The sequence below is a fragment of the Bombina bombina genome, chromosome 2 (assembly GCF_027579735.1).
Source record: "Bombina bombina isolate aBomBom1 chromosome 2, aBomBom1.pri, whole genome shotgun sequence".
NCBI lineage: Eukaryota > Metazoa > Chordata > Amphibia > Anura > Bombinatoridae > Bombina > Bombina bombina.
Genome location: NC_069500.1, coordinates 279,777,894 through 279,803,064, shown reverse-complemented (window position 1 = coordinate 279,803,064; position 25,171 = coordinate 279,777,894). Strand labels below are relative to the sequence as shown.

Below are 25,171 nucleotides of genomic sequence, written 5' to 3'. Positions count from 1 at the left end.
CCAATGTGTCAATTTATATTGGAGATACATTGATTTACATCTTACAAATGAATATTACTATATGTACCCTTCAGAAACAACTATTGTGGATGTGAGTTATAGTACAAGAATATGTCATAAACAGGATAATATTACCTTTTTTGGGCCATTTCAACACAGGCCTTATTATATGTTTAAACAATATTAGTGTACTTAAACACCCCTCACATGGATGTGGATGACAATTATATGGTAAATAACAGAGGACAAGATTTATGGTGAACTTTAAGAATATTTTTTTATTTTAGGCTTCTTGGATGAGGGGGCTGAGGTGACAAGTGGATTTCCTGGTTTGGGAAGATTCAGATGATTCTACTGGAGTGCTGGCCACAGATGATAGGCTGGAGGCAGTGTCCTGCTAGTGTGTGAAGTGCTCAACCAACACACCCAAGAGTTGGTTTTGTTCCCGCCATCTGTTGTCAATCTGCATATCAGAAATAACTCTCAGCATCTGCGACTGATTTTGTACAATTGCAGTTAATGATGCTGCCATGTCCCTCTGCAGCTCTATGCTACGCTGGAGTAACCTCGCCCAGGGGAGAATACAGTGGATCTACAGGCTCTTGAGCAGCAGTGATTCTAGGTGCAGGTTCAGCTCTATCTGCTGGTGCTTCAGGGACAACTTCAGCTGCTGGTGCCTCAGAGACAACTTCAGCTATATGCTCATCTGAGGATGGTGGAGCTCTCCCAAGGGAAGTGGATGGTGGAGCTCTCCCAAGAGAAGAGGATGGTGGAGCTCTCAGGCTGGATTGGTAGTCCAATTGACGACTAGTGTGTGACCACTCAGTCTGTCCAGTTTGCATTTCTTGCGACATCCCCTGTGTGGAAAAGCATGACTGGTCTGATATTGTGTTGGGGGGGGGGTAAAGACATGGACCCTTCGTAGCTGACTTGGCTCCCCCTCAATCCAGGATATTCATCAGGCCAGGTATCTTGCCAGGGGTCGTATGCCAATGGTGGTGGCATAACTTCTGGGTCCTCAACGGAGGCAATCCAACCCTGCTCATGCCTGGGAGGATACTGTTCATGTTGCTGCCTGAAGACTGGTGGTGGAGGTGGCTGCATGGCTGTGACTGGTGGTGGAGGTGGCTGCATGCCTGTGACTGTTGGTGGTGGAGGTGGCGGCATGCCTGTTTGCAGCCTGGTGACAGGAGGTTCTGTGGAGGAGTTAAATGATGATAGGGATTAGTACAGTCATATATATGTCCATGTGGGCATACAATGTACATTGATACATGCTCATTCTCATGTCAAACTGTATAATATGCATGTGCACAATGTGATTTGTGATATGAGGGATTTTAATCTGCACAGTATACAGGTATGTGTTTCATACAATAGTTATGTGTACATGTCAGTGATGGAGAAAATGTGTTCAAGTGACACTATGGTCACACAATTTACTTTAGCCTGATGTAGGCACAGAACCTGCTTTCGGAGCTAAAAGTATTGTGATGGCCATAGTGTCCATTTACTGAAAACTCTACATGTGGCTTGTGGCCTGTGTTACTCTGAGAAATGTTAGTATTGCACTATTCCACCTCATATCATGAATTGCATTGTGTTAAGTAGCATTAATGTGAAATATAATTGTAGATGTTTTTGTTAGTTGGCCAAATACCATGCTCCTCATTGTGTACTTGAATGTGTGACATTAAAGGATGTTATATCTCAAATACATATAATACTGGTGTGTGGGATGTTACTCATCAGCATGAGGTGCTGTGGTTGCAGCCCCTGAGTCACGAGCCCCTGGAAGTCCACGGACTGCTGTGATACTCAGGGACCTGCGTATCATCTCCTGCCAGGTGTTGTATTCGGTTTCCAGGGGTGGACCACCGCCTGTTCCCTTCTGGTGCATGGCTTCCTGCCCCATCTTCTCTTTCACCCGCCTCTTGGAATTGTTCCACCTTTTTTTTAAGTCCCTCGACAGTCCTCCTCTGCGGGGCCACACTGTATACAGCATCCTCTACCGCCAACCATGCTGTCTTACGCCTTCGGGCAACGCCTTTGCCCTTCTCCTGGCCAAAGAGGGCACTGTGGTTGTCCATGATGGCCTGGACTAGCGCAACATTCTCATCAAATGAGAAGTTTGGGCATCTCATGCGCTCCTCCTCTGTGGCCACCTGGCTTCCTCCCTGGGATGTCCCTGGTGTGGGTTTCTCCCTATCCTCTCACTCCTCCCCCCTTCTGTCCCTCTTCTAAGTGTGCCTGGTCTCTGGGCATCTCCCCTCCCATCATCCCTTCTAACTCTCCCTCTCCCCACTCCACTAACTCCCTGACGAGGACCCCGCTGCTCCTCCTGTCCGCTACAAAACTCCTCTCCCTGCAACTCCGCTCCCCTCCGCCCTACCTCACCCTGCCATCCTCAAACTACACACACTCACACTCACTCCCAGTTCAATCACACACAATCACAACCAAACACTCAGCCTATCACACTGTAAAATTGAAATAAAATGTGTGAGGTGTTAGGAAAAAAAAGTGTTGTGTATTTTGTATATGTATGTATGCAATATGTGTGCAATATGTGTGCAATATGTAAAAATAAGTGTAAGTAAATGTACAAGCTTACCCAAACAAAAATCCGACAACTATTATGCTGCGCCTCTCTCACTACTCTTACTAATCCTAAACTCACTGTAGTGTGCTGTAGCTCAACGAACCATCCAAACACACTGAAGAAATGGCGGCTGCACATGGGTTTATATATGACTTTCGAATAGCATAATTACGTTGCGCATTTTTAGATGGAGTCGCGGGTAATTTTTACGAGTTTTAGTCAAATTTGCATGAAACTACACTTTATTGAGACTTTATGTGAACAAACTACTGGCGTAAGTACTTGCGACGACTAAAATAAGTATTTGCGCACTTTTTGGAACAACGCCAGTTTGTCCTACTTATGCCACTTTAGCATCTGACGGCGTCATATATTGGATACCACGATGTGCAAGGTGAAATTATGGGCGGCGCGGGTTCCCTCGCTTGCAACGAAAACTACGCCGTATATCGGATCGTGCCCCATATATCTTTGAGCCCTTATAACTTTTTTTTTATTAATTAAAATAATCAGACAGCGTTAATATGAGTGTAACTGTACTTTTCTATGCATTTATGTTGTGTTTAGGGCAATTTTTTTCTTACCCTAGCCTTTATGCACCTGACACACAAAAATCGCGATTGCGCTCAAGCAAATGCATTTACTTTCAACTCATAATACGTGCAAAATATTTCTATTGCACAAAAAAATGCGGAAAAAATATTTTGCTCGCTTGCGCCATAATATTCGCGCTCCACTCGTCATCTAGCCCTATATCCGGAACCATATTCTCGGCTGTTTTTTAGGACATAAAGGCTACTTTTTGATCCAGCACAATGTTTTTTTTGGTTGCTATAAAACTGCTTGGCAATCAAAATACGTTTGCAGATCACTTTTCAGCATTTTTTCATAGCTTTTTCCAAACAGTCTTATAGCTTAAACTATGTTAAACACTCTGAAATGACCACTGACATTCTAGAGGTTTAACATATGTGATATTTATTCACGAAAGCTCCATTCATCCTTATTGGAGAGGCTGTATACAGTCAACAGGAAACACATTTACTTATGGGTGCATATACATATCTAAATGTGAAGACTGTGATATCATGTACAGCTACAGGAATCTGTAGAAAAACTTACTTCAGGACAACTACAAATGGTGTGATTTTATATTTTTCAATTTTGATTATGCGATTGTCACAAATAGTACTGGGCTTTATGAAATGTTTGTAAAGGTGATTCTCTTTCAGAGTTAGCTATTGCAATCCGTTTCCATCCGCACCACTGTTTAGCGGGACCTCCCAGTTTCTATTTTGAAAACAGGTAGTTAACACTTGAAAAATCCTTTTTGGGAGCTTTTCTGTTGAAAACGCGTTTGCGGCAGTGGGTTTTTAGCAAATGATACGATATAGCATTGTGATCACCCAAGAAACTCTGCTCAAAATTTTGCCGGCAAGCAAAAAGCATTTTTGAAAGCCGATAGATTGTGGCCAACACCATAGTGTTTAATGTCCCTTTTTAATTCATGTTCCTTCTATAGGTGTCCTGAAGACAAGGGGGGAATTACCTCCCGAATCTTTTTCATTATATCTAAGCATAATCACCCACTTGAGTCACTCTTTTGAGCCACCATTTTAAAATATGCAGCTCATGTTTACAGCATGCAACTCTCTTCTACAGAATATGTTGCTGCTGACATATGTTCTGAGCATTTTATTTTTGTGAACATCGATGGCAGTTTCTAGTGTTTTTGCAATGCTCTTTCCACATCTTGACCAACTTTTGTCCATTAATCTTGACACAACCTAGAGGCTGATAAAAAAAAGGTATTTAGCTAGTGTATAGAGAAGATGCAGTGCAGAGGCTCGATTCAAGCAGTTCAACTCTCTACAGCCCTTAGTTTAGGCTGGATTAAAAACGTGTGGTCTCAAGAGAAGTCATTTAGATGTATAAGCCATTGAAGAAGCAGGATATAATTTTGAAACTATAAGTAATTTCAGTAATCTAGCGACTGTTTGCTTACGAGGTAAAATAACACATTTCTTTTGTGTAGAAAACGTGCTTATCCCACACTCCCTAGAGATCAAACTCTTAATTTTATTTATTTTTTATTATTTGTGTTTTATTTTCATCTACACACCTCATACCACTAACATGAATCCAAATATGACCATACTGTTATTCGTGATAACCCTTTTTTTTTTTTCACATCACTCCTGCCATAAGCACACACCTCGAACTGGAAAACAAATTATCATACACCATGGCCTGCTCTGTTGCCATAACTTATCTGCTGAGTGCTGGTAGAGAGTTATAAAAAATATTCCCCCTACCCCACCTCACAAAATTATAAATTATCCCATTCACTTTATGGCCAAACAAAAATGATGTCCAAATTCCTATTCCTTATGTTACTTGCTCTTGCAAATGATGTAGAGTCTAACCCTGGTCCCCCAACAAATTCCATTCCTAGCCTTCCAGCTAAAAAAGGCCTCTCCTTTGTGCACTGTAATACCCGCAGCTTACTACCAAAAATCGATGCACTGCAAGCTTGGTGTTCACATTACAAGCCCAAAATCATTGTGATCTCTGAATCGTGGCCAACCACAAAAATTCCTGACTCTGCCATTGCAATACATGGGTATTCATGCCATAGAAATGACAGAGCAAAAAGAGGCGGCGGCATTGTAATTTATGTTGACAATTCCATAAAGTACACCCCCTTACAAAAATTTAGCTCTCCTGCCACCTTTGATTTCCTTTCTGGCACAATTGAGATCCTGTGCAGTAAATCAATCATTGTTGCAGGAATCTACCACCCACCTAGCTCCCTGTGCATTCCCTTTCTGACATAGCCCATCTCCTTAGTGAAACCATAGCTGAAACCCCAAAAATTTAAATTTTGGTCTTTGGAGATTTTATTATTGATTGGCTGAATCCTAAAAACAATAGTTCATGCTCGCCATTTAAGACTTTGCAGCTAACGCAATTAATCTCCTCCCCAACTCGCATAAACATTAAAAGCCATAACCACACCCTGCTCGATTGGATTCTCTCCACTTCTCCTGACCGAATCCAGTTTCAGTGACCACTGCTTAGTGTACTGCGTGCGCAAAATAAATTTTTTATCTTCAATCATTTCTAAATGACATCAAGAAACTCCCCTGGCACAGATTAAACCTAATTCCAGATTTAGCCTCTGCAGTTGAATTCTTTCAGTCCGAACTCCTGCAAGTTTGGAATCTGCATGCCCCGCTGCGTAAGGTGAGAGTAAAAGGAGCACATATGAATTGGATCACAGCTGACCTCATTCAAATGTACCAGTTTCGGGATTCACTGTGGTCAACGTTCAAGCATACTGGCTCTATGAACGATCACTGTGTATATAGACAATGGTGAAATATATGCACTAAACAAACAAAATTGGCCAAGGCCCAATATTTCTGTGAAAATCTGAACAATAACATATCAAACCCTAGAAAGTTTTGGAATGTCATAAATAACTTACACACTCCCCAAATCCACTTCCAATCCTCCACTATCAAAGTGGACAACCAAACCCTGCAACTTCCCTTAGAAGTAGCAAATGCCTTTAACAATTATTTTGTCAGATGCTCCACCACCCTGATTGACAAACTAATAAATGACACACATCCTGAAACTACAAATGTGGATCAGGCCCAACAAAATCTGCAAAGACCCAATATAGAGAAGTTCAATTTTAGACCTGTACCCATCAATGTCATTAAGAAACACCTTAATAATTTAAAAATGAAAAACCAGTCTGGACCTGATCAAATCCCAGCAATGCTGTTGAAGCTCAGTGCGCCGGAAATTGCTAAACCTGTCACAACCCTAATTATCGAATCCTTGGTGTCTGGATACATACCCAAACTTTGGAAGACTGCAAGAGTAGTGCCTATCCATAAAAGTTGTGAGTTAACCTTGGTTACTAACTGTCGCCCAATATCATTGCTCCCAGTATTGTCAAAAATCTTAGAAAATGCGTCCATACGCAACTAATTGAGTATTACCAACAATCTAACTATCTGACCCCTGTTCAATCAGGTTTTCGCCCGAATCACTCCACTACAACTGCCCTCCTAAAAGTTTGCAACAACATCCAAACTACCATGGAACAAGGAGACCTAACTGGAGCAATTTTTCTTGATTTTGGAAAGGCCTTTGACACAGTAGACCACGACATACTACTGCTCAAACTAAAAAAAACTCAGGTATCAGTGAACATCCGCTAACCTGGTTTCGATCATATGTATCGAATTGATCACAGTATGTCTCCATTTCTTACAGCAACTCCCTCTCCCAGTCACGTGTGGTGTTCCCAAGGTTCTATTCTCGGCCCCCTACTATTCACATTATTTATAAATGATCTGCCAAATGTCTGCAAATCCTCAACTGTACACATGTACGCAGACGACACGGTAATCTATGAATGCAAAAACGATCTGCCGCAGCTTGAGGCAGTGCTCCAAGACCAGTTCACAGAGGTAGAAAAGTGGATTTCAAAAAACAAACTCTTCCTAAACACTGACGAAACTGTCACAATGATCTTTGGAACGGTACCTAAATTACACAAACTACAAAATTCCCATCAACGCATCAAAACAAAATCAAATTGAACACTGACCGCAGTCCACTCTTTCAAATACTTGGGTATGTTGTTAGACCCCAATCTATCTTTTGGCCTCCACATAGAAAAACTTGCATCTAAACTCTATCCAAAACTAGGTGCCCTGTACAGAAACAAATCCTGCCTCAGCCCTACAGTAAAGGAAAAGATTTTACAGCAAATGCTGATGCCAATAATGGATTATGGGATGTAGTTAATGCACCTGCACCGCAAACTCATCTTAATAAACTTACTACATTGTATAACTCGTTATGCCACTTTGTGCTACAATGTAACTACAGGACCCATCATTGTGACATGCTAAAAGAACTAAACTGGCTGACGCTGGAATCCAGATGCACCCTCCATCTTTTCAGCCTTGTGTTTAAGAGCTTTTGTGGGAAGCTCCCACCCTACCTGAGCAGAATGCTCTCCCCAGCTTTTCCCACCTCCCATAACCTCTGATCCAGTACCAGCACATTATTTAGCTTGCCTCCATACAAAAAGATAGCAGCTCGATCCTCCTTTTCCTACAGAGCACCACAATTATGGAACGACCTCCCGCACACTTTCAAACATTCCCCAAGCCTAAAATCCTTTAATATCCCTATAAGTGCAAGTTACTTTCAATTACTTTTCTTCATGCTCATATATTATTTAAAGGGGGGCTTTTGTTTTTCACAAATTATTATAGGACCAGTAAATACAGTAGATTTTCATAATCAACATATGCATGATAAAAAGACAACGCAATAGCACGTAGTCTAAACTTCAAATGAGTAGTAGATTTTTTTTGACAAATGTATAAGCTATGTCTTTTTCCACTCCCACTGTATCAGGTGACAGCCATCAGCCAATCACAAATGCAGATAAGTAGATTCTGTTTTTTGCACATGCTCAGTAGGAGCTGGTTACTCAAAAAGTGTAAATATAAAATGACTGTGCACATTTTGTTAATGGAAGTAAATTAAAAAGTTGTTTAACATTGCATGCTCTATCTGAATCATGTAAGTTTAATTTTGACTTTAGTGCCCCTTTAAGTACAGGTGGTGTATGTTCCCTGACATGATACAATAGAACTTGTACAGAAGGCATAGTGCTCACAAAGGTATTTATAAATGTACAGGGAGTGCAGAATTATTAGGCAAATGAGTATTTTGACCACATCATCCTCTTTATGCATGTTGTCTTACTCCAAGCTGTATAGGCTCGAAAGCCTACTACCAATTAAGCATATTAGGTGATGTGCATCTCTGTAATGAGAAGGGGTGTGGTCTAATGACATCAACACCCTATATCAGGTGTGCATAATTATTAGGCAACTTCCTTTCCTTTGGCAAAATGGGTCAAAAGAAGGACTTGACAGGCTCAGAAAAGTTAAAAAGAGTGAGATATCTTGCAGAGGGATGCAGCACTCTTAAAATTGCAAAGCTTCTGAAGCGTGATCATCGAACAATCAAGCGTTTCATTCAAAATAGTCAACAGGGTCGCAAGAAGCGTGTGGAAAAACCAAGGTGCAAAATAACTGCCCATGAACTGAGAAAAGTCAAGCATGCAGCTGCCAAGATGCCACTTGCCACCAGTTTGGCCATATTTCAGAGCTGCAACATCACTGGAGTGCTCAAAAGCACAAGGTGTGCAATACTCAGAGACATGGCCAAGGTAAGAAAGGCTGAAAGACGACCACCACTGAACAAGACACACAAGCTGAAACGTCAAGACTGGGCCAAGAAATATCTCAAGACTGATTTTTCTAAGGTTTTATGGACTGATGAAATGAGAGTGAGTCTTGATGGGCCAGATGGATGGGCCCGTGGCTGGATTGGTAAAGGGCAGAGAGCTCCAGTCCGACTCAGACGCCAGCAAGGTGGAGGTGGAGTACTGGTTTGGGCTGGTATCATCAAAGATGAGCTTGTGGGGCCTTTTCGGGTTGAGGATGGAGTCAAGCTCAACTCCCAGTCCTACTGCCAGTTTCTGGAAGACACCTTCTTCAAGCAGTGGTACAGGAAGAAGTTTGCATCCTTCAAGAAAAACATGATTTTCATGCAGGACAATGCTCCATCACACGCGTCCAAGTACTCCACAGCGTGGCTGGCAAGAAAGGGTATAAAAGAAGAAAATCTAATCACATGGCCTCCTTGTTCACCTGATCTGAACCCCATTGAGAACCTGTGGTCCATCATCAAATGTGAGATTTACAAGGAGGGAAAACAGTACACCTCTCTGAACAGTGTCTGGGAGGCTGTGGTTGCTGCTGCACGCAATGTTGATGGTGAACAGATCAAAACACTGACAGAATCCATGGATGGCAGGCTTTTGAGTGTCCTTGCAAAGAAAGGTGGCTATATTGGTCACTGATTTGTTTTTGTTTTGTTTTTGAATGTCAGAAATGTATATTTGTGAATGTTGAGATGTTATATTGGTTTCACTGGTAAAAATAAATAATTGAAATGGGTACATATTTGTTTTTTGTTAGGTTGCCTAATAATTATGCACAGTAATAGTCACCTGCACACACAGATATCCCCCTAAAATAGCTATAACTAAAAGCAAACTAAAAACTACTTCCAAAACTATTCAGCTTTGATATTAATGAGTTTTTTGGGTTCATTAAAATCCTCAAAAATACAACTTGTCTAATAATTCTGCACTCCCTGTATTTACAGATAACAGGTTACAAACATTGCATGTAATCAAATAATGATGATTAATGATTCACTGGTTAAAAGCAATATTATAAATGTTTTCTTTTTACGGATGGTTCTTGTGTTTATCTAGAACAAAACATTCTATTTCTTTTAGTATCTCTTATTTGTACTGCCAAATAGTATCTTGATTTGAATTGACATTTTTGCCATATTACTTGGTTGCTGATGTGTATCAATGAAAGGTTTTTACTGAGCACTGTCAGGAGGCAGGTGTTCTCCCTAACAGTTTCAGTGACCACTGCTTAGTGTACTGCGTGCGCAAAATAAAGGCTACTTAATCCTCTCCTAAGGTTAAAATCACCAGGTCCTTCAACATTTTTTATCTTCAATCATTTCTAAATTACATCAATAACCTCCCCTGGCACAGATTAAACCTAATTCCAAATTTAGACTCTGCAGTTGAATTCTTTCAGTGCGAACTCCTACAAGTTTGGAATCTGCATGCCCCGCTGCGTAAGGTGAGAGTAAAAGGAGCACATATGACTTGGATCACAGTAGACCTCATTCAAATGTACCAGTTTCGGGATTCACTGTGGTCAACGTTCAAGCATACTGGCTCTATGAACGATCTCTGTGTATATAGACAATGGTGAAATATATGCACTAAACAAACAAAATTGGCCAAGGCCCAATATTTCTGTGAAAATCTGAACAATAACATATCAAACCCTAGTAAGTTTTGGAATGTCATAAATAACTTACACACTCCCCCAATCCACTCCCAACCCTACACTGTCAAAGTGGACAACCAAACCCTGCAACTTCCCTTAGAAGTAGCAAATGCCTTTAACAATTATTTTGTCAGATGCTCCACCACCCTGACTGACAAACTAATAAATGACACACATCCTGAAACTACAAACGTGGATCAGGCCCCACAAAATCTGCAAAGACCCAATATAGAGAAGTTCAATTTTAGACCTGTACCCATCAATGTCATTAAGAAACACCTTAATAATCTAAAAATGAAAAACCAGTCTGAAGCTGATGAAATCCCAGCAATGCTGTTGAAGCTCAGTGCGCCAGAAATTGCTAAACCTGTCACAACCCTAATTAGCGAATCCTTGGTGTCTGGATACATACCCAAACTTTGGAAGACTGCAAGAGTAGTGCCTATCTATAAAAGTGGTGAGTTAACCTTGGCTACTAACTATCGCCCAATATCATTTCTCAAAAATCTTAGAAAAATGCGTCCATACGCAACTAATTGAGTATTACCAAAAATCTAACTATCTGACCCCTGTTCAATCAAGTTTTCGCCTGAATCACTCCACTACAACTGCCCTCCTTAAAGTTTGCAACAACATCCCAACTGGCATGGAACAAGGAGACCTAACTAGAGCAATTTTCCTTGATTTTGGAAAGGCCTTTGACACAGTAGACCACGACATACTACTGCTCAAACTAAAAAAACTTGGGTATCAGTGATCGTCCACTAACCTTGTTTCGATCATATGTATCGAATCGATCACAGTATGTCGCCATTTCTGACAGCAACTCCCTCCCTCTCCCAGTCACGTGTGGTGTTCCCAAGGTTCTATTCTCGGCCCCCTACTATTCCCATTATTTATAAATGATCTGCCAAATGTCTGCAAATCCTCAACTGTACACATGTACGCAGACGACACGGTAATCTATGAATGCAAAAACGATCTGCCGCAGCTTGAGGCAGTTCTCCAAGACCAGTTCACAGAGGTAGAAAAGTGGATCTCAAAAAACAAACTCTTCCTAAACACTGACAAAACTGTCACAATGATCTTTTGGAACGGTACCTAAATTACACAAACTACAAAATTCCCATCTACGCATCAAAACAAAATCAAATTGCACACTGACCGCAGTCCACTCTTTCAAATACTTGGGTATGTTGTTAGACCCCAATCTATCTTTTGGCCTCCACATAGAAAAACTTGCCTCTAAACTCTATCCAAAACTAGGTGCCCTGTACAGAAACAAATCCTGCCCTACAGTAAAGGAAAAGATTTTACAGCAAATGCTGATGCCAATCATGGATTATGGGGATGTAGTTAATGCACCTGCACTGCAAACTCACCTTAATAAACTTAATACATTGTATAACTCGTTCTGCCACTTTGTGCTACAATGTAACTACAGGACCAACCATTGTAATATGCTAAAAGAACTAAACTGGAATCCAGATGCACCCTCCATCTTTTCAGCCTTGTGTTTAAGAGCTTTTCTGGGAAGCTCCCACCCTACCTGAGCAGAATGCTCTCCCCAGCTTTTCCCACCTCCCATAACCTCCGATCCAGTACCAGCACATTATTTAGTCTGCCTCCATACAAAAAGAAAGCAGCTCGATCCTCCTTTTCCTACAGATCACCACAATTATGGAACGACCTCCCGCACACTTTCAAACCTTCCCCAAGCCTAGAATCCTTTAAGAGATCCCTCTCTGCATATCTCAAAACAGAATGCACCTGTCATAGTTGATTATATATTTCTACCTGTGTACCCTATTGTATCAATGCAATGTTTTGTGGACCCAGGACATACTTGAAAACAAGAGAAATCCTTCCTGGTAAAATATTTTATAAATAAATAAATAAAATTGCTTCTCTAGGGAGTGTGGAGCAAAGCAAAATTTTACACAAAAATGAAAGATGTTTAATATCCCTATAAGTGCAAGTTACTTTCAATTACTTTTCTTCACGCTCATATATTATTTAAAGGGAGGCTTTTGTTTTTCACAAATTATTATAGGACCAATAAATACAGTAGATTTTCATAATACAACAAATGCATGATAAAAAGACAACGCAATAGCACGTAGTCTAAATTTCAAATGAGTAGTAGATTTTTTCTGACAAATGTATAAGCTATGTCTTTTTCCACTCCCACTGTATCAGGTGACAGCCATCAGCCAATCACAAATGCAGATAGGTAGATTCTGTTTTTTGCACATGCTCAGTAGGAGCTGGTTACTCAAAAAGTGTAAATATAAAATGACTGTGCACATTTTGTTAATGGAAGTAAATTAAAAAGTTGTTTAACATTGCATGCTCTATCTGAATCATGTAAGTTTAATTTTGACTTTAGTGTCCCTTTAAGGACAGGTGGTATATGTTCCCTGACATGATACAATAGAACTTGTACAGAAGGCATAGTGCTCACAAAGGTATTTATAAATGTATTTACAGATAACCGGTTACAAACATTGCATGTAATCAAATGATGATGATTAATGATTCACTGGTTAAGAGCAATATTATAAATGTTTTCTTTTTACGGATGGTTCTTGTGTTTATCTAGAACAAAACATTCTGTTTCTTTTAGTGTCTCTTATTTGTACTGCCAAATAGTATCTTGATTTGAATTGACATTTTTGCCATATTACTTGGTTGCTGATGTTTATCAATGAAAGGTTTTTACTGGGCACTGTCACAGATATTTTTATTATGCATTTGTTGATTATCCAGTTTTATTATATTTAATAATCCTTTAATTTAGGGCACTTTTTTAGATGTCAGCAATCCTTTGAGGAAACCGTATATATTCCCCATATCATAAAGTAAAAAGAGATAGAAAGATAAGTATTATTAGTATAGTGAAATATTCTGCCTTGTACAGACACAGAAGTACAGCCATATCTTGTTTGATGAAAGTGTCCATTGTTATAGACACAAAACTGCAGACCTTACTGCAATATACTTTAAACATTGCAGTATGTTTGCCCTTCCCTGACAGATAATTTCGCTCAGTGTTCCTATAATTTAACCTCCTGCGGTCACTTATTTATCTTGGTCAGTGACCACCCAAAACCTTAGTCTGTTTTTTCCTCTTAAAGTGAAGGTCCATTTTGATGAATTAGTGCCCGGTTTTTAATAAACCTATTAAAAACAAGGGCACTTTAATTCATCAAAATTGACATTGTACTGTTTTCTTCAAAAACTTACCTTTTAATTCTGAATGCCGCTCCAGCGATTCCACCGGCTGTCAGAAGCCTCTGCAGACGTCAGAAATGACGAATCAGGCTTCCTCCAATCACAGCTCCAACCCCCTGGGGGAATCTTGGCCTGATGCAACGCTGTGATCGGAGGAAGCCGGATTCACCATTTTTTGACCCGCAAAGACGGCTTGCGATGGGTGGATGAAGTGCTGGAGCGGCTGCTAGGATTAAAAGGTACGTTTTTGAAGAAAACAGTGATATGTCAATTTTGATGAATTAACCCCTTAATGACCGGACCATTTTTCAATTTTCTTACCCTTAATGACAATGGCTATTTTTACATTTCTGCGGTGTTTGTGTTTAGCTGTAATTTTCCTCTTACTCGTTTACTGTACCCACACATATTATATACCGTTTTTCTCGCCATTAAATGGACTTTCTAAAGATACCATTATTTTCATCATATCTTATAATTTACTATAAAAAAAATATAAAATATGAGGAAAAAATTGAAAAAAACACACTTTTTCTAACTTTGACCCCCAAAATCTGTTACACATCTACAATCACCAAAAAACACCTATGCTAAATAGTTTCTAAATTTTGTCCTGAGTTTAGAAATACCCAATGTTTACATGTTCTTTACTTTTTTTGCAAGTTATAGGGCCATAAATACAAGTAGCACTTTGCTATTTCCAAACAACTTTTTTTCAAAATTAGCGCTAGTTACATTGGAACCCTGATATCTGTCAGGAATACCTGAATATCCCTTGACATGTATATATTTTTTTTTAGAAGACAACCCAAAGTATTGATCTAGGCCCATTTTGGTATATTTCATGCCACCATTTCACCGCCAAATGTCATCAAATAAAAAAATAAGTTCACTTTTTCACAAATTTTGTCACAAACTTTAGGTTTCCCACTGAAATTATTTACAAACAGCTTGTGCAATTAAGGCACAAATGGTTGTAAATGCTTCTTTGGGATCCCCTTTGTTCAGAAATAGCAGACTTATATGGCTTTGGCATTGCTTTTTGGTAATTAGAAGGCCACTAAATGCTGCTGCGCACCACACGTAAATTATGCCCAGCAGTGAAGGGGTTAATTAGGTAGGTTGTAGGGAGCTTGCAGGGTTAATTTTAGCTTTAGGGTAGAGATCAGCCTCCCACCTGACACATCCCACCCCCTGATCCCTCCCAAACAGTTCTCTTCCCGCCCCCACCCCACAATTGTCCCCGCCATCTTAAGTACTGGCAGAAAGTCTGCCAGTACTAAATAAAAGGAGTTTTTCTTTTTTTTAATAAAAAAAATTAAAATGTTTTAGCTGTGATGGACTCCTGCCTTAGCCCCAACCTCCATGATCCCCCCCCCCAGCTCTCTAACCCTCTCCCCTACCTAATTGCCGCCATCTTGGGTACTGGCAGCTGTCTGCCAGTACCCAATTTGCCCCCAAAACAAGTGTTTTTTTTTGCAATTTATTGCCAGTTTACATTTTTCTGTAGTGTAGCAGCCCCCCACAATACCCCAACCCCCTCCCCCTCCCAGATCCTTATATATTTATTTATATTTTACTTTTGTCCCCCCTTCCTTTCTCATTGGTGGCAGTGGGCATGTAATCGGGCGCGCACGCGCACCCCCGCGCGCGCACGCGCACGCGCGCCCCCGCACGCTCCCGGCACCCGGCGTGCACATAGCACTTACAGGAACCGGATGCCGGGTAGCGATGGGCCGCCCACCCGCCTCCCTGATGTGCTCCCACCCACCAACGAACCGGCACCATCGCTACCGGTGCAGAGAGGGCCACAGAGTGGCTCTCTCTGCATCGGAGTCTTCTAAATGGTATTGCAGGATGCCTCCATATGGAGGCATCACTGCAATACCCTGAGAGCTGCTGGAAGCGATTGCGATCGCTTCCAGCACTCTCTTAGACAAGTGACGTACCAGGTACGTCCATTGTCACTAACTGCAAGTTTTTGCAGGACGTACCTGGTACGTCACTTGTCATTAAGGGGTTAAAGGGACAGTAAAGTAAAAAAAAATCATTCATGATTTAAATAGGGTATGTAATTTTAAACAACTTTCCAATTTACTTTTATTATCAAATTTGCTTTATTCTCTTGGTATTCTTAGTTAAAAGCTAAATCTAGGAGGTTCATGTGCTAATGTCTTAGACCTTGAAAACTGCCTCTAATTTGAAAGCATTTTGACAGTTTTTACCACTAGAGGGCGTTAGTTCATGTGTTTCATATAGATAACATTGAGCTCAGGCACCTGAAGCTCATAGGAGCCAGCACTGATTGGCTAAAAATGCAAGTCTGTCAAAAGAACTGAAATAAGGGGACAGTTTGCAGAGGCATAGATACAAGGTAATCACAGAGGTAAAAAGTATATTAATATAACTGTGTTGGTTATGCAAAATTGGGGAATGGGTAATAAAGGGATTATCTACCTTTTTAAACAGCAACATTTCTGGTGTTTACTGTCCCTTTTAAAGTGCCCTTGTTTTTAATAGGTTTATTAAAAAAACGGGCACTAATTCATCAAAATGGACCTTCACTTTAAGTTTGGGTAGAAGGTAAGATATTTAGGAGCTGTTCCACCCTCTCACCCCACTTAGATATAGCAGAAGGCACTCAGACGTTCACTGAACAAGGGGTTAAATATAGTAATAAATAGAGCTTTTCTCTATCAGGAAGGCACTTATTGAACATAGTGCAAATAACAGAATTACTAAAGGATCTTTCTTTTTGCATTTGTAGAAAAGAATGGATGAAATAACGTTAATATTGGAAAAACAGATCTTTCAGTATTCTAGAGGATAAGGTGTTTAACATTGCAGTAATCACAAGTATCTTTATCTAGCTTCACTCTAAGTATGTTGGATTATTACTTTCTTCAATTCTACTCCAAAATTAAATAAATAACACCTAGATTACAAGTTTTGCGCTGCCATTACAAGTTTTTGAAAAGCCACCTTGTGCATGCGAGATGGTTGCGTTGAGCTCTATACTGCACAAAATACAAGTACTGTTTTGATGTGCTCGTGCACACTTTCCTCATAGACATTAGTGGGGAGAGAGTGCTAGAAAAACACCTGAAGCGCGGAATGAATAGCTCCGTAATGCAACCCCATTGATGTCTATGGGGAAAAAAAAGTTACGTTTAAACCTAACACCCTAACATAAACCTTAAGTCTAAACACCCCTAATCTGCTGCTCCCGATATTGCTTCTACCGAAATAAATGTAATAACCCCTAATCTGCCGCTCCCGATATTGCTGCCACTATACTAAAGTTATTAACCCCTATTCCCCCGCACCCAAACATCGCCCACACTATATAATAAATCTATTAACCCCTATTCCGCTGCTCCCCAACATCGCTGACACTATATAAAGTTATTAACCCCTAAACCTCTGGCCTCTCACATCACTACCAATAAATAAACCTATTAACCCCTAAACCACCAGCACCCCACATTGCAACAACCTAAATTAAACTATATTAACCCCTAAACCTAACCCTAACCTAACACCCCCTAACGTTAACATAATTGAAATAGAGCTAAATTAAAGTTACAATTATTAACTAAATATCACCTATTTAAAACTAAAAACAAACTTACCTGTGAAATAAAACCTAAGCTAGCTACAATATAATAAGTAATACATTTATAAAAGTGGCGCTACAGTAGCTTTAAGTATTAAAAACTACGGGTGGTGTATACTAATATTGTTTAATAACAGGGAATGTTGCCTTTAGAAGATATAAATATATAATTCTAAAACTCTAAATTAAATGTGTGTAATATAAACAAGCAATTTTTTTAAAAAGTCATTAAGAAAACAACCCAAAATGATTTGATATAATGAGATGATAAACAAATGTCACTTAAAAAAGGTGCAGCAACAAATTAAGATATATATATAACAAATTTTGCAAATTTAGCTTATTTTAATAGTGCATAAATAAACATCATAGACCAAACAAAACAAAGATTATGTACATCAAGCTATCTTCAAAACTTTAGTTGAGTTTGAAGATAGCTTGATGTACATAATCTTTGTTTTGTTTGTTCTATGATGTTTATTTATGCACTATTAAAATAAGCTAAATTTGCAAATTTTTTTATATATATATCTTAATTTGTTGCTGCACCTTTTTTAAGTGACATTTGTTTATCATCTCATTATATCAAATCATTTTGGGTTGTTTTCTTAATGACTTTTTAAAAAAAATTGCTTGTTTATATTACACACATTTAATTTAGTGTTTTAGAATTATATATTTATATCTTCTAAAGGCAACATTCCCTGTTATTAAACAATATTAGTATACACCACCCGTAGTTTTTAATACTTAAAGCTACTGTAGCGCCACTTTTATAAATTTATTACTTATCACATTTTTTATAACCAGGAGGAGGTTATTATAAAAGAGGGCTTAGTATTTTAAGTCCAGCGCTAGAAACTTATCCTTAAACTAGCTACAATATAACTAATAGTGATATTGTAGCTAGCTTAGGTTTTATTTTTATTTCACAGGTAAGTTTGTATTTATTTTAACTAGGTAGACTAGTTAGTAAATAGTTATTAACTATTTACTAACTACCTAGTTAAAATAAATACAAACTTACCTGGGAAATAAAAGTAAAACCTAAGATGCCTTTCACTAAAACCTAATATTACACAAATAAAAAAAACCTACCATTACAAAAAAAAACTACCATTACAAAATAACAAACTAAATTATCCAAAACAATAAAAAATATTCCTATTCTAATACCCTGTTTAAAAAAAAAAAAAAACACAGCAAAATAAAAAACCCTAATCTATAATAAACTACCAAGGACCCTTAAAAGGGCCTTTGTAGGGCATTGCCCTAAAGAAATCAGCTGTTTTTCTACAAAAACCCACCCCCCCAAACCCACAAAATAAAAATAAAGTAAAACCTAATCTACCCATTGCCCTGAAAAGGGCATTTGTATGGGCATTTCCCTTAAAAGGGCATTTAGCTCTTTTGCTGCCCATTAAAAATAAAAAAATGGCTATTCTAAAAAAAAACACCCCAAAAAGAGAAAAAACATTACACAAAATAACAAACAAATTATCCAAAATAATAAAAATGTATTCCTATTCTAATACCCCGTTTTTAAAAAAAAACACCCCAAAATAAAAGATCCCTAATCTATAATAAACTACCAATAGTCCTTAAAAGGGCCTTTTGTAGGGCATTGCCCTAAAGAAATCAGCTCTTTTTCTAAAAATAAAAACAAACACCCCCTAACATTACAACCCCCCCAACCCGCAAAATAAAAAAAACCTAACTAAAAAAACCTAAGCTACCCATTTCCCTGAAAAGGGCATTTGTAGGGGCATTGCCATTAAAAGGGCATTGAGTGCTTTTTCTTGCCCTTAAAAGGGCATCCAGCTCTTTTAAGAAATGCCCAAACCCTAATCTTAAAAAGAAAAAACACCCAAAAAAAACTTACAAAAAACCGCTCCATCTTCATCCATCGCGGGACCGGCATCTTCTTCATCCCTGCGGAGGCGGAGGTCCAACTTTTTAAATGTTTTACTGTTATCAATTTTTCTTCATTCTCTTGGTATCTTTATTTAAAATGGCAGGAATGTAAGCTTAACATTTTTGGTCTGGCTCCTAAGCTTACATCCCTGCCTTTTCAAAGGTACCAAGAGAACAGAAAAAATTGATAGGAGGAGTAAATGAGAAAGTTGCTTAAAATTGCATGCGCTTTCTAAATCATGAAATAGACAAATTGGGTTTCATATCCCTATGAGATTGTAGCAAAACAATTAGCTAATTATAATGAAGCATCAGTAATATGTATGCTTGCTATACACTGAAGCCAAATATTTTGTAAAAATACACAAAAAAAATCAATCAGCCAAGAGGAATGAGAGCTGCTTAAATCCTATTGGCTGATTTGAACAGCCAATAGGATTTTAGCAGCCCTAATTTCTTATTGGCTGATTTAAATTTTTCAGCCAATAGGAATGCAATGGTACCCCCAGTATAAAAGGTGTACCCTGCATTTGAATCCTCAGTGTGCGATGGACGATCGCATGAAGAGGACCTCCACATCGGATCGATGGACTCTTGCCTTGGACCTCCGGGCATCGACTGCTCCGCCTCCGCGGGGATGAAGAAGATGCCGGTCCCGCGATGGATGAAGATCGTTCAAGCGGGATTTCAGCAACTGTGAGTAGCTAAAGAGGGGTTAGTGTTAGGTTTTTTGGGGTGTTTTTTTTTAGATTAGGGTTTGGGCATTTCTTAAAAGAGCTTAATACCCGTTTAAGAGCAAGAAAAAGAGCTGAATGCCCTTTTAAGGGCAATGCCCTTAAAAGGGCAATGGGTAGATTAATTATTTTTTTTTAGAGTTAGGCTTTTTATTTTGGGGTGGTTGGGTGGTGGGTTTTAATGTTGGGGGGGCCTGTATTTTTATCAGGAAAAAGAGCTGATTTCTTTAGGGCAATGACCTACAAAAGGCCCTTTTAAGGGCTATTGGTAGTTTATTGTAGGCTAGTGGGTGTTTTTATTTTGGGGGGCTTTTTTATTTTGATAGGGCTATTAGATTAGGGGTAAAAAAAATATTTTGGATAATTTCGTTTATTTTTCGTAATTTAGTGTGTTATTTTTTGTACTTTAGTATTTTTTTATATTTGTAATTGTAGATTTAATTTTTTTTAGTAGGGTTACATTTTTTTAATGTGTAATTTAATTAATTTAATTGATAGTTATTTTAATTTTAGTCTAATACTAATGTTAGTTTAATTTATACTTTAAACTTTTTATTTATTTTAAGATAGGGATCTTGTAATTTTGATTTAAAGTTAGGGGGTTGTTAGGTTTAGAGGTTAATAGTTTAATTGATTTTTTTGAGATGTGGGGGGCTGGCGGTTTAGGGGTTAGTAGGTTTATTTAGTGGTAGTGATGTGGGAGGCCAGAGGTTTAGGGGTTAATAACTTTATTTAGTGGCGGCAATGTCGGGGAGCTGCAGAATAGGGGTTAATATATTTATTATAGTGTGGGCAATGTTGGGGTGTGGGGGAATAGAGGTTAATAAATTTTATTAGTGGCAGCGATGTTGGGAGCGACAGATTAGGGGTTAATAACTTTAATATAGTATTTGCGATGCGGGAAGACCTCGGTTTAGGGGTTAATAGGTAGTTTATGGGTGTTAGTGTACTTTGTAACACTTTAGTTATGAGTTTTATGTAACAGTTTTGTTGCGTAAAACTCATAACTACTGCTCTCAGATGGCGGTTACGGAACTTGTCGTTATAGGGTGTAACGCAAGCTTTTTAGCCTCACCACAAAACTTGGGAATCCCATGAAAAAACTTAATTTTTTCAAGTGCGGGACTGACGTTGCGTTACAGGCTTAAAGGCTTGCGGTACAGTTATACCGACAAGACTCATAATTGCTGCTGTATTAACTCTGAAATTGTTTTCAGCGTTTAAAACACGAACGCAAAACTTGTAATCTAGGTGTAAGTAAATAAAACTAGTTCTTTCTGTTCTCAGTTTGCAGTGGCAATGACAATCATGTTCACAAATACTGTTAATTTTTTTTTGTATTTTTACAAAATATTTGGCTTCAGTGTATAGCAAGCATACATATTACTGATGCTTCATTATAATTAGCTAATTAGAAACCCAATTTGTCTCTTTCATGATTCAGATAGAGCAAGCAATTTTAAGCAACTTTCTCATTTACTCCTACTATTAATTTTTTTCCATTCTCTTGGTATCTTTATTTGAAAAGGCAGGAATGTAAGCTTAGGAGTCAGACCAAAAATGTTATGGCTCCTAAGCTTACATTCCTGCCTTTTTAAATAAAGATACCAAGAGAACCACGAAAAATTGATAATAGGAAATCATTTAAAACGTTGCTTAAAATTGCATTCTCTATCTGAATCATGAAAGAAACTCCTTTTAACTACACAGACCCCTGACATATAGTCCTATAACCCTGTATTATACTCCATACTTCGTTGCACCTCCTGCGGTTATCACTGCCAGCAGCAGGGGCCTGGGCATTGCTATGCTTAGTACAGATACAGTTTTTGCTGCAATGTGTGGCTGTTGATGCAGAAGATGTGAACCAAAGTGAAGTGCCGTATGAAAATATTGTGGGGATTTCCTTCCTGTAAGCATGGTGGAGCTGGTGGAGTAAAGACTTGTCTGAAACAACAAGGACCAAAATAACAGTGCTGCCAACTCCAGAGGAAAGTGGGTGGGGGGGGGGCACTGGGTTTGTAGCTGTTGATGGCGGAGTGGGCATAACTGAAAAAGGTGCAGTGGCCGGATTAATGCTACTCACCCATTAGTTGCTGCTGTTTTCTAGCAGAAGTTCAGCATCAGGTGAGATGATCTAAGAAGTCTCGTCTGTACAGCGAGGCCCTTAAAAAAAAAATTATAAACACAAATTTTATCTTGAGAACTACTGTTTATGTTGCTATGTAGTGTTCTTTATGTGAAGCAGAAACTCCTACATTACATAACAAAGTCTTAAAAAAATCCCATAGATTGTGTGTGATTTCTCTCCGTGCCGGCGAGATTTTGAATCAGGTCCAGGGTCAGCTGTGTTACCTGTTAAAGAAAAGATAAAGGTTAGAACTTGCTGACCCCCTCCTCTCTGTCACTTTTATGTTACCACTGCTCATCTCCCACCTCCTAGCCTTTTTCTTACTCTTTGCCTATCTGACCCCCTCCCCCTAACTTACATGTTAGCATAACAAAGGAGAGTTAATACTTACTCTGCTGCAGACCATTGTCAGTACCTTATACATCCTGAAAACTGTGCAGCTATATGAAATTGCTAAAGCTTTATGCATTTTGAAAAAACGTGTTTAATACAGAATTTAATTTTATCTATAGCAAAACAAAGAGCAAATCTATCTCATAACAACGTCATCTGCAGGTTGCAGAATGTATATGAAAAGCCAGCAATAACTGATTGGTAACAGCAAAAAAACAAAACAACACTGGATGTCTCACTCCTGCCACCCCTGGGAAACTTGGTACATCCCTCTAAAAGTTTGAGAGCATAAAAAGGAAGGAAAGGCTTCAAGACATCAGTCGTTCACTGTGTTTTTACAGCTGAAAGTCCCAGGAACGTGGCACATTTTACCATACTCATTAAAGACAAATAATATGGATCACACAGAAGTACTGAAGCCACAGACATTAGATGAACTCATTCAGATCCTGCATGAGATATTTGCCAGCGATAAGGTTAATATAGAAGAAGTTCAGAACATAGTTGAATCATATGAAAGCAATCCCCAGGAATGGATGAAATTTGCCAAATTTGACCAGTACAGGTAACTATTTTCCATATATATAATAGTGCAAAAAGCTAGATATTTGCAATGTAAATGTTTTCCATCTGTGCAAACGAATATGATTTATGATGACGTTTGGTAAGCATTTGGTTCAGTATTTTTAAACATATGGTTGGGAACATGAAAAGTAAGCTGTGCTTTTCTGACCTGCTGTTATATGTACAAAACCTAGATAATTCACTGTTTATTTTGTGATTAACTATATAAGAAGCAAAGTAATGTGTTTTGCTGTAGTTTTTTTGTATTTGTAGTTATGTAGCCATTATATAGTATTTGTATTTTATCTACAATTCTTGGGTGTAGTTTAGAACCTAAAAATAAAATATTGTCAGTAGAGATGGTTGGAAACTCCTGGTCTTTTAACCCTACAATAAAATATAATTTTTAGACAAACCTATAAAGTTTTACACTATTACTACCATAGAGATCATAGAAGCCCTCTTGGAAGCTATTTTCATTAACATTTAAAAAAATAAAAATTGCACACCAAGATATGACTTTCCAATATGTGTTTCAGACATTTACTTGCCCCATAGTGAACTGATAACATAAACAAAGTATCTGTAGCTGATTAAATTTAATGCATTTTGGTAATTTTTATTTGCAAATGTTTACCTTACAGTAGCCATAGTATTGTGTATTTTTTTATGCAATTATTGTTGCCAGTGGCAGTAGCACTATTACTAAGGTGGGTAAGTATTAATAGTGTCTGTTCTCTGCACACTAGTTCCATTGCTTTTCTGAACTCCCTATGCAAATGCCACGCAGAACCTGTTGAATTCCAGAATGCTCTGGGGGAGTGTTGAGGGTGTGACTCTAAGAGCCAATTGCAAGACCCAGACAGTGGGCCACACCACTAGTTCTTGGCAAATCAAGTTCAGTACAAAGCTTGGTTGAGCAGTAAGCTTTAACTCATCCAGATTAGACCTGATTTCTTTTTGTCTGAGGCACTTGTACACTACTTGTTTTTATTCACTCACAAATCAGCTTTTTATTTAGTTGAGCAGTGTGCATTGTCTCATGATATTAAACTATAATAAACCTCTAGAAAATAAATGTTAGGAAGCTATGGTTCTCAAAAAAATAAAAACAATTTTTATTGAGAACACATTGCTAAACAATCATTTTAATCAGTAATGGGAGCAATATACTCTGACTGTATCAAATGAGTACATATGTTTGACAATGCATTATTTTAATATGTTGGATGGATAATATCATTAGTAGGAAACATTTCTGTGTAATTCACATTAGAATTATGTCTGGGGGAAAAAAAAGGTTTAGTCTTTTGATTACCTTTAGCTATTTTACTGCATTATTTAAAATTAAATGAAAAGATCCTAATAATGTGAAACGTTACAGTTTTTTGCTCCTGGGAGTTTTTTTTTATTATATATATATATATATATATATATATATATATATATATATATATATATATATATATATATATATATAAAATGAAATTATGATGTTCTCCACCCCCTGAGATTGACACTTTCATAAAAAGTAAGGTAGAACAGTATATGAGGCTTTGAACTAGCTAGATAATAACTTGATATCTGATTAATAAAGTTATCCTTTCTTTTAGCCTTGAATGTGTGCCAGAGAGTTGCATGATGACTAACAGCATGAGAGCTGTGTCAAGTTTATTTTCCTCTCTGGCAAATTAAATCAGACTTGACATTGCATGATGAGCAAAATATTTTTCTAAAACCCTAACTTGCTGCTATTTAAATAAAGGATTACGTTTTTTCTTTAATTGTAAACACTTATAACAAAATTATTTTCAATAACAAACTGCAAACCCTTTATTAGTCTGCAATAATCAGATGGCAAGTTCAAACAAACACATTCCTAGCTTATATTTACCAGCTCTTTTTTTAAGCCTTATACATAATACAGTACATCAATTTGATACTTCTTTAAAGTTCATTCACAAGCCAAATCAATACTGCAGTTTCTGGTAT

General features: G+C 38.2%; 2 protein-coding genes across 4 annotated transcripts in view; one reads left to right on the top strand and one right to left on the bottom strand.

Moving 5' to 3' along the window:
- Positions 1 to 251: 251 nt before the first annotated feature.
- On the bottom strand, positions 252 to 23,911 carry LOC128648741 (splicing factor 3B subunit 4-like). 3 transcript variants are annotated; one of them, XR_008400622.1, is made up of 4 exons: positions 23,817 to 23,911; positions 22,350 to 22,446; positions 22,178 to 22,257; positions 252 to 1,196 (listed from the first exon to the last, which is right to left on the bottom strand). XR_008400622.1 is itself a non-coding variant. In XM_053701574.1 (3 exons), exons 2-3 carry the CDS (start codon positions 22,179 to 22,181, stop codon positions 823 to 825), a joined length of 378 nt encoding a protein of 125 aa, XP_053557549.1. In that variant the 5' UTR covers positions 22,182 to 22,257; positions 22,355 to 22,489; the 3' UTR covers positions 252 to 822. The 3 variants fall into 3 exon arrangements, 2 of the variants coding, with proteins under 2 accessions (XP_053557549.1, XP_053557548.1); XM_053701574.1 differs by lacking the exon at positions 23,817 to 23,911 and having other exon boundaries at positions 22,355 to 22,489; XM_053701573.1 differs by lacking the exon at positions 23,817 to 23,911 and having other exon boundaries at positions 22,350 to 22,483.
- CDO1 (cysteine dioxygenase type 1) overlaps positions 22,901 to 25,171 on the top strand; it is a 38,398-nt gene continuing 36,127 nt past the window's right edge. Inside the window, exon 1 of the mRNA XM_053701572.1 lies at positions 22,901 to 23,180. Within this exon, the coding sequence (XP_053557547.1) occupies positions 23,011 to 23,180 (170 nt within the window). The 5' untranslated portion in view covers positions 22,901 to 23,010. The remainder of the gene's footprint in view (positions 23,181 to 25,171) is intronic.